The 10642-nt window shown below is 41.7% G+C and overlaps 1 protein-coding gene across 1 annotated transcript; it reads left to right on the forward strand.

Annotated features, from left to right (window-relative positions):
* Positions 1 to 1528: 1528 nt before the first annotated feature.
* On the forward strand, positions 1529 to 9244 carry LOC307269863 (filamin A-interacting protein 1-like; the record flags this gene model as incomplete). The annotated part of the gene is made up of 4 exons (XM_080052945.1): positions 1529 to 1843; positions 2862 to 3035; positions 3176 to 3354; positions 9184 to 9244. 4 exons carry the CDS (start codon positions 1529 to 1531, stop codon positions 9242 to 9244), a joined length of 729 nt encoding a protein of 242 aa, XP_079909071.1.
* Positions 9245 to 10642: the final 1398 nt, after the last annotated feature.

Consider the following 10642-nt stretch of genomic DNA (forward strand, 5'->3'; position numbering starts at 1 on the left):
ACACACACACACACACAGTCAATGTGATCGGTTTCATAATACGAAAGTGTAACTTAGATTGGCACTAAATTAGCCTTTTTGTATGTAGTTTCGGTGGACGTTTGCTCTTCTTGTAAAGGTGCTTTTGAATGATTTTAACTATTGCGGTTTGAACTTGGGTCAACATGATGGAATGTTAAAGTTAATCTCTTTATCAACTGTTTTTCCAAACTCCATAATTTTTTACAGGTTTGTAGATGTAGATTTTGTCCATTTTATCCTTTCATCTTTGTCCTTAATTGTCCCATTTTTCATCTAAGTAAATATCAGTTAATCACATGCTTTAAAAAGATCCCAGAGGTCTGCATTGATGCACTTCTGAAGCAGATACAAAACTCAGATTATCTCAATTGTTGAGCAACCAAACACGGTAGATGTTGGGAAACTATCAGTGATATCAGAAGTACACTGGAAAAGTATAACTACATTATTAGTTTGTGTTGCCTAACACATACAAAGGACAAAAATAAAAGTCAGTGAGTGTATTGTTGTGTAAACCATCTTTATCCAGAGCAGCAACTGTTGAGCTCAGTTATTTGGAAATCTTTTGATGCGAGTTGAGCCGGGTAGATGATGATGTCATGCCTGTAGGCAGATTATTCTCTCTTACATCAAACAGTCATAAATGAGTCTCAGCATGTCTTCACTGGAGTCCTGGTTTGTCTATTGGTTATATTTACTCTAGCTGAGCACAATGCTGAAAAGGAAATAAATTACTTGGCAAAAGAGCTTACAGTTCTTTTGCCTGGGAGACTGCAAGCTTACGACATTCATCTATTTATCATAGTTCGATTTATCATTGTCAGTGAGTCACTGAATGGCCCATTCATAAACCAGATGTCACAAAGCCACACTGTATACTCCAAACAGACTTTGCTAGGTCGCCTCCATGCTTTTTTATTCATAGCTCAAAAAGTCATCTACTCTGATGTTAGCCTTTTTTCCGATACACATCTGACCACCTTTCATCATCTATAAAACAGACAAAGTAGGTACACAAGAGGACCGCAGCACTCCATTGCCCAAATCCTCTGGTGGACTGATATTGGCAGCGTTTTGCTAGACAAAAGTTTAACGTTATGGCAAAACTTCATCAGCCATGAACAACGCTCGGCATCTTGGGTAATTTGTTGCGACAGGACTTTAAGGACCAGGGTCCAAAAAAATCTCTGGCATAATAATGCTTTGTGGCGGGTCGTACATCGATGACTGTTCCACTGAGTAACTAATAATAACATGTCAGACAATAACAACAGGGTGCTGTGATGCACTGATGACAAATGTGGAACTGCATTTAGGTGTAGATATATCAGCACTATGTCTAAACACAAAACACTGTGTTGAATGGTCTCTTGGGAAGTGTTGACCTAATGCAAAGATAAATACTGCAAAAAGACACAAAAATACACTTGAACACACTGAAACACCTGATATAAACATACTCTCTAATCCTTCCATCTTCCATGTAACTCAACAGGTATAGAGGAAGATGCGTTCCCGCAGCAACAGTCTAGAGGACCTAACCAAGGCCAAGCCGGGGAAGAACCAGGCGCCGGACACACGCAAGCGATCCACAGAGAGAGAGGATCCGTCGGGCAGAGCAGAGCGCCGCAGCAGGCACCGGGAACTCCCAGACGACACGGGCACCATCCAGAGGAACCACAAGGAGGCCAAGAATGTTAGCAGTGGGAATGGGAACGGGAGTGCCAGCGGTGCCCCAAAGGGAAGTCGAAGGGAAAAGGGCAGGGACCTTTCTCGGGATGACCTGGTCTTTCTCCTGAGCTTGCTCGAGGGAGAGCTGCAGGTAAGGCATGGCCGCCGGTGTGATATTCTGACGGTATGCTTTGTGTGTTTGTGTGTGTATGGGTTAGAAAGTTGTGACGGGAAAATTAAAATAGCGGTTTCGTAAACCGCATGGCCGATAACTGGTTTCAAGTGTACCTTGAAACCAGTTATCGGCCATGACGATAGCTGCAGGCAATGGAAAAGTGTCAAAGATGACTGAGCAAAACTTGGACGTAGCCCTGGGAACAATTAGCCAGTGCAAGCAGCTAGACAGGCCTGTGCAGACATGGCAGCGGGCCCAGTCGGACATATAGCCAGACACCGTAGCTCAGTTGCCAGTGGGCACACAAGATGGATTAAAAGCCGGTGTGTTAATGGACAGCCAACAGCTGAGCCATACTTCCTGTCATTCCAGAATGGGATCCAAGAATCCCCTGGCACTGTTGTTGTCTGACAGTAACAAGAGGGAAGTTTGTCTTGTTGCTGAAGTGAAAGGAGCCAGATATACAAACGGAGATATCAAGTTCTGTAACAATGGACTACCATCTACTGCTATGCTTCAAGGGAGAACATTAAGTGAACAAAGACACAGAAAATTATGCCACTCTATTTTGGGCACGTTTTAAAACAGTGGCTTATGAATGTTAGGAAATAATGATCTGCTCAGTGACCACACCATCAAACTGTCACTGTACAGTTCAGACTTATATCATCTGTTTCAGAGAATTTCTGTCCTCAACCGGACTGACTGAGAGAAAAGATGACAGAGAAAAAAATACAGTCACAACTATTTGAGTTGTTCTTGTACAATTATTTGATTAAGTTAAGACTTGTCTCTTGCTGCATAGATAGATAGATAGATAGATAGATAGATAGATAGATAGATAGATAGATAGATAGATAGATAGATAGATAGATAGATAGATAGATAGATAGATAGATAGATAGATAGATAGATAGATAGATAGATACTTTATTGGCATATGGAAAGTCAAAGTTGAATCTAATCAAATCTAAATTTTTTTTACTACTAACAGGCTAGAGATGAGGTGATCACGGTGCTGAAGGCAGAGAAACTGGACATGGCCCTGTTGGAGGCCAAATATGGCTTTGTCACCCCAGGGAAGGTGCTGCAGGCCCTGCAGAGGGACGCCATCCAGGGCAAGGCAGACATCTTCCAGGAGGACATCTACGAGAAGCCCATGGAAGAGGTAGGTAACACCAAATGTCCATTATTGAAATACATTGAGTGGTTATTGGCCCCATGTCTAGTCCATACGGTCTTAAACACCCTTTGTGATTAAACAAAGAAGTCCGGAACAGTGACAAGATGTTCCTATGCGTTCCACAGCTGGACAAGCTAGTGGAGAAGCAGAGGGAGACCCACAGGCGGATGCTGGAGCAGCTGCTGATGGTGGAGCAGTCCCACAAACAGGCTCTGTACAAGCTGGAGGACGAGAAAAGGAACCACGGAGAGTTCATGAAGAAGAGCGACGAGTTCACAAACCTACTGGAGCAGGAGCGCGAGAGGTACGTGTGTGTGTGTGTGTGTGTGTGTAAAATGGACGCCTGTCTTCTTATAACATAAGCTGCATTCAAATACCCATACTTTCTGCTATTTAGTGTGGTAGAAAAAAGATTTAGGAGGTCCCAACAATTGTGGTCAGATTTAGTATGCTTAAAAATACCCGGATGTCTGCAACATACGGCCGAGATTTTTAGTATTGAAATTATCATGCTATTTGGGCGATTCTGACCCACAATCCAGCGCGCGCATCGGAAGAAGTCCCCGGTTGTTTTCACTCGGAAACAACCGGGGACTTCTTCCGATGCGCCGATGAGACAGATATAAAAGCAAGAGGCAAGATCAAGGTGCAATGTTATGATGAAATAAACAAGTGTCCCAATTGTAGCATACTGCATTCTAACTTGATTTTTTTTATGGTCAGATGTAGTATGTAGAATAGAGAAAGACAGAGTATGCGATTTGGAATGCAGGGATAATCACAGTTCGTTCCATTCAGCCCCAAACCGTGTCTAAATGAGTTTACGTTGGCGTTCTTTGAAGACATTTGGTGGTAAATGAGCTGAAAGCCAATTACAAGAAAATCTTTTGGTTTCAGGGGGAGAACGTTCCAGTGTGATCTCTAAATTTGTGAACTCTGACTTGAATGCTAATTTTGGACGCCCCTTCAACTCCAATTAAGTAAATTGCCTGTGCAAGCCTCCCTGAGTATATGAGCATTAGAAAAAATGTGTCGGGGGAAATACGACGAGGCTTTTGAAGCCTGTTTCTCTAAGCATTATATCAGAGACGTCTTTCTTAACATTATACGTTTGTTTCTTTTTCTAATATAAAAAGGTGATACAAGGAACTTTTAAATATTTCTGAAACAGTCTCATTTTTCCTCTGATGATCATAGATGACATGTAACAGCAAACGAGACCATCAGTGAAAATAATGATGTTTTTATATAGTTGTTCTTAATGCCTTTGTCAGGGGTACGCTCACCCAGGAACTACATCAGGCATAGTAAAAACACTACCTCTTTGGTCCAAAGGGGGTGCAAGAATGAACAAAAACTGAAAGTTCCTCGGTACAAAAACAAATGGATAAATATACAACGTTACTGGGTAATTCTGTTGATTTGATGCCTGGGTGTAACTTGTAACTTGTAGTAGCTATTGTTAATTGATTTGCTTGAGTTGGGTGAGACTAGACATACTACAGATTTACGATACTGAAGAACTACTGGTGGATGTCATGTGGGAGTAGCTATAAATTGAAAGGCAACAAAACACTCGGAGAGACCAACCATGACAGTTCACTGCATGTTCCATTAGGATCCAACAGGCAGAACAGAAGAAAGCACTCGGCTATGTCAAGCAACATTCAAGTGAAAACACCGCACACACACACACCACGCGTGAATTCAGCAGCTGAGTGCAAAAATCTGAACTGAGGCCAAAATTAAGACTGATGGCGCTTTCTTATTGTGACGATATCTGTCATCTGTACTTGCCTCACTACTGTCACTAGTAGGAGTGTCTTTATGAGTGATTGAATGTCAGTATGTTTGTCAGCTAGCAAAATGGTTGTTTAAATCATCAACTTAAAAAGGTGGAGTCAGTGATTCTGGAGAACGTTTTCTCACTTTGCCAAAATCCTAGCTAGCTGTCCATACTGTGTGTGCGCTGAAAGAAAATCCAGTTTAATACACAGCCTAGGCTCTGTAAACCGGTATGTAAAGACATATTATGGAAAAAAAACAGCATGGCAAGCAAAATACCCGTTTACAGAGCATAGGTTGGGTATTTATTACACAAGATTTATTTTCCAGTGCACATGGCGAGGAGATATTCACTGATTTTCTTCAGAATCGCTAACTTTAGCTCCACTCAGTGCTGCCACAGTTCAAATGTCTTTTAATAATCCTATGTAATGTTAGCCGTAAATCAAAGCATTTTTCAGGATTACAAGGGGGAAAACCAGACTCAAGGAGGGTATTATTGTTTTTCCCCATGACCTGTATTGGGCCCTTTCACTTTTATTATCACCTTTAAATGGAACTGCATACATTTTCACTGGAGATGATCCAGCAACAGAGAGAGTTTGTCGACAGATAATTTAGGCTCCAAGCTTAAAAACACAAATTATCGTTACATTTACAGCTCTGCTTTATGGGAGCACTGCCGATATTTGTCAGTCAGAAGGGAAATATAACCGGATAACTTTCCAAACAGCCTCGTCTGCATTTCAGTGCCAGTGGAGCAGCTTTAGCGCGAGGGGACACTTGAAGATCATATTGTTTATGCTGCGGTTTCATAATGTGTTATGATGTGGTCATAGTCATAACAGTCCAAGATCATAGCAATATATTAAAATTGCTTGACATTGGGAGTTTTGGCTTGGACTTTTTTTTGTTCACTACGTCCTCATCCCTGAACTATACAGACAGATTTTAATGGACATGTAATGATGTCAGAGTCATTTGCTTACTCTACACTTTTCTCCAGACTGAAATATTGCAACGAAAGCCTATTGGTTAAGATGGCTTCCAATATAACTGCAATTGCAACCTTCCCTTTCGAATGATGCAAGGTGTGAATTTGAATCAATACTGCAACAACTATGAGATGCATTTCCATAACATGCTGGTGCCCAGAGAATTAACTATAGATGCTATAATATGGTTCACTGACTTTTCATCAAGCGCCATCATCAGATCACAGTTTAAATTTAGTCCAATCCTTTGGTTGATAACTAAATACATTTACCACTGACACAGCTGTAGACGCTAAAGACTTTTTCATCATGGTAACACTTTAGCTATCACGTTCTATGAAATATAAATAAGAACGATTCAATGTGAAGCCCTGACAACAGACTTAATTGCATGTTTGTGAAGTTAGGCGCTATTGTACCTTGCGCCGGATTACAAGACATTACGCCTATTACAACTTACTGTACGGGCTTGTTGCAGACGTCTTAATGTCTGAAAGTGTGATCCATAAAACACTGTAATGTGAGATAAGTCTGGGATGAATTATTTGGACGCACATTTGGCAGCCATGAGACAGAGAGGGCTGGAGGCCTAAGGTGGAAACATGTCGGACTGATTTCTACTGTAAATGTCACATGGAGAGAGCAGTTACTGGGCAGTGCTCTGTTTACTGCTTCCTCAGCAATATCACATGTCACACACACACACACACACACACACACCCACACACACACACGGTATATGTGCACTAACCCAAAAATTGACCTATAACACAATCGGACAGACTCGCACCCATAAAAACCCAAGACACACATTGCACTCTCAGCAAATTCATTTCACAAAAGGAAACACAGCTGAACGTCGGCCCGTGACCTATTTGGGCACAATCACATCATTGCACTTTAGCTGTAGTTTGAATGTTTGAGTTGGAAGCGGAGGAACAGTGTGACGACGGTCTGCACTTTGTCACCAGGCATGTCAAGGAAGGATAGGCTGCCATGAAAAATAGGCCTTTGTCCAGGGTCGGCGCTAATTACCGCGTGAGAAACGGTGAAAAGATTTATACGACTGAGAAGAGAGAGAGGGAAAAAAAATACTAACCTAATGGCTCTGAGAAGCATCAATCATACTGTGTGTTCAACAAGATGCCAGATTACCGTGGACATAGTTGATGAGGGGTGTATTTTTATTCGGCCTTGTGTTCGCCAGCAGACTAAGTACAAATGTGTGTGTGTGTGTGTGTGGAGGGGTTGTTCAGCATCTGACATTGTCATCCGTCTTCAGTCGTATGCCTTGTTTATGTAGCCGTGTGCTCCGTAGATGCGAGCGTGTGTATGTATGTGTGTGTGTGTGTGTGTGTGTGTGTGTGTGTGTGTGTGTGTGTGTGTGTGTGTGTGTGTGTGTGTGTGTGTGTGTGTGTGTGTGTGTGTGTGTGTGTGTGTGTGTGTGTGTGTGTGTGATGTGTTAAGTTATTAGGTAAACGTGTGTTGGGAGGTGTCCTCTTACCGGACCTTATTCTCTCCTCAAAGTTGTTTGTCCAGACAATCCTCACAAGAGACATTCAATTTTTCAGTTGCCGCCACGCTTATAATTATGAGTTATATGGCTGTAAGTGCATGCACATGATGGAGATTACCTTGAGGGGGTTCAAATGAACAGTATGTGTTACACATGGTTGAAAATATGTGCAGTTTTGTCGTACATTTTTTGTTGGAGAGCTAAGAAAAACAGCTTGTGGCTTCATATTTATCATGCAAAGATGACGCAAATGTTCAACTATTTATAGTTTAAAGCAATGACCTTGTGTTCCCAGATCCCAACCAAAGACTATACTTTGGAAAAATTACGATTTGATCATAATTAATAGCAATGATGTCGAACAGAACGAAACCAGTTGAAATAAAGCAGAATTATCTTTTATAACTTGGAGTTCGGCAGTCAATAAAAGTGGGGATGTACTCCCACTTCAAAGGTCCCAGTGCTGATGACAAAAAGAAGATATATCTCTGCTATATAACAGATGAGTGATTGTCTAGAGATGTAGCGGCAGACATGTCATCAGGACAACCTTGAGCATAGAGAAACAGAGGATCTCCCTGAAGAGCTCCAGTAAAAACTACATTTCAGTCCGATTCGCCCAAGCACAAAACCCAGAGTTTGTTCAGCGGCTTCTGTTCTGCTCTGCACTGCTTCCAAAACATTATTACAGAGGGCTAGAAAAAAAAAAAAAAAAACTAGCACACCCTGAAATAGCTTTGACTTCGTAAAAAGGAAACGCCACTTATCACTTGTTTCGAAAGGAGCGCCTGGAACAGCTCTGCGTGTTTTTTGAGGCCGCCTGCGCTTAACTTTCACTCTTGTTAATCTATTGTTGTATGATGCGTTCCCAATTCACTGGCCTTCTTGGAAAGCAGCAAGTATGTGATTACATCCTGGGGGTAATTTGGAGGATTTTTGGAATGGATTAAACTTTTTTCCCCCCTCTCCTTAAATACACACACTGCATAAAGCATTTTTTTTTATATATATATTTTTCTGGCATTTTTATGCTTTCTTGATAGTGTAGAGACAGCGTTGAAATGGGGCAGAGAGGGGAGTGACATGCAGAGAACGACCGCGGGCTGGAATCGAACCCGGGTCTGCTGCTGGCCGAGGCCCATGGGGGGGACGTCTTACCAACTGAGCTAAGGGCGGCCCCCATAAAGCATATTTATAAAGTCATCTGCTGTTGCCCGTTTTTTATTTTGACCTTTTTCTCATAGTGGTGTGCCTCTGAAAGTTGACCCTAACATCATGTTAAACTGGGCCGGGGGATTGGGGAGTAACCCCGTTTTTTACAGTAAAACAAATACACAAACACACAATACATTAACACCAACAAAAACAGAAGACAAAAAAATAAAAAATAAAATAAACACACAGTTCCCCTTTGATTAATTGGTGATTGAGCGGCCGTCAACTAATAGTGACCTCATTGCGCGCCGGGTACTGCGGGAGCAACAGGGGTGTGAGAGCCGGAGCGCCATCCTAACCATACACAGATGTTTTGCTTTAAACATGACCTCAGCGCGCGCACACACACACACACACACACACACACACACACACACACACACACACACACACACCCCTACGCTTAAGCCTTTGTTCTTCTGCAGAAAAATGAAAGACAGGGAGAGAACTTTATGACCATCTGCATACTGACTGATGTTAGTGTGAGGGAGCTGCAGGCTGAATGTCGTCATGTGATGCACCGAAACGTATAGAAATACAGTATGAGCCTCCACTTCCACTCCTGCTATCTTTACCATTTAAAGCCAGACCAGGCCTTTCACGTGTCACACAATGTCTCCAGATGGGGCAGCAAGAGGCACGGGAGACATGAACTTGGATACCTAAGAACTCCTGTGATGTAATGTCAGTAAAATGCACACAGCAACCTCATGTTTTACCAAGCCAGCTGCTCTGGGATCAGTTTATAGAAGAAAGGCAAAAGATTTGGTGTTATTCTCTGTCCAGGTTTCTTTGGATTTAGATCTCTCACTGTTAGGTTAGGGGTTTTGTTTGTTTTTTCACATCTACCTCAATGGAAAACGCTCAGATTTCTCTATGTACATTGACTCCTCAGAACTCATTTTCACACTAGAACCAAAGCCTGTTATGAGGGCTCACTAAAAAGTGACATTTACAAGACAACAAAACAACTTACTTCCAGATGTTTCTGCCTTAAAATCATTAAGTTGAGGTGAAAGGTCTGTCTTCTCACCACCAATGTCCACATCAAGTCCATAATCTGTGGCCAAGGCTACAAATATATGTTGTGTCATTGTGAAGGTGCAATAACCAAAGCAGCCTAACCAGTCAGGCTGATAAATTGACCAATATTAGCTTATCTCAGATTTGTGTGTACATGTTGGCCAATAACTTCAGCGCAGAAATGGCAAAGATATGTATTCAGCTCTATTTTGACTTGCTTATCGTACATTTGATTGTAAAAATATTATCTTTTTTTGTAAGTGGTTATAATTGGCGCATAAAACATAGACATATCTAGATTCTTTAAAATTCTTAAAAATCAATATTTGCATCGACCTAAAATCAACAAGAATGGGGCAGGCTATAGTCATAAATCAATAAAAAAGTAAGAGCCGTACTACTGTATGTTATAATTTATTCACGGCATGGTCTAACGCCGGCCTTTATATCCTGTTGACTGACGCATGTGTGTATCATTGAAATCAGATGTACGTGGTGGGACCCTTATTTCAGCAGCATTTCATGATTCACACTAACAGGGTGTGTGTACTTTCCCATAAAATTCTTGAAATTGTAATTTTCTGTGTTTTATTAGTCACAATGCTGCTTGCACAATGGATCTAGGCCCTTTATGGAAAAGTCCAAAACCGATAGTTGCGAACATGGAAACAATGTTGCACCATGAGAAAAAACAGCTCTCAAATGAAAGATGAAACAAGAAGTGTGTGGACTTATTTACTGGCACAATAAGTCATTATCACTGTAACTGTCGTTTAAAAAAAAAATTGTAGATAGAAATAGCACAGTAGCTGCAAACATGACACCACATGATCTTCCTCCAGCTCCTAATGGTTTGCAGGGCGCAAACACACACACACACACACACACACACACACACACACACACACACACACACACACACACACACACACACACACACACACACACACACACACACACACACACACACACACACACACACACACACACACACACTATCTTCCATGCCATCTGGTTGACTTAACTGCAGCGCTATGGTGACATCACTCATGTGGATC

This window comes from Ammodytes marinus (assembly GCF_949987685.1).
Source record: "Ammodytes marinus genome assembly, chromosome: 24".
NCBI classification, from domain to species: Eukaryota; Metazoa; Chordata; class Actinopteri; order Uranoscopiformes; family Ammodytidae; genus Ammodytes; species Ammodytes marinus.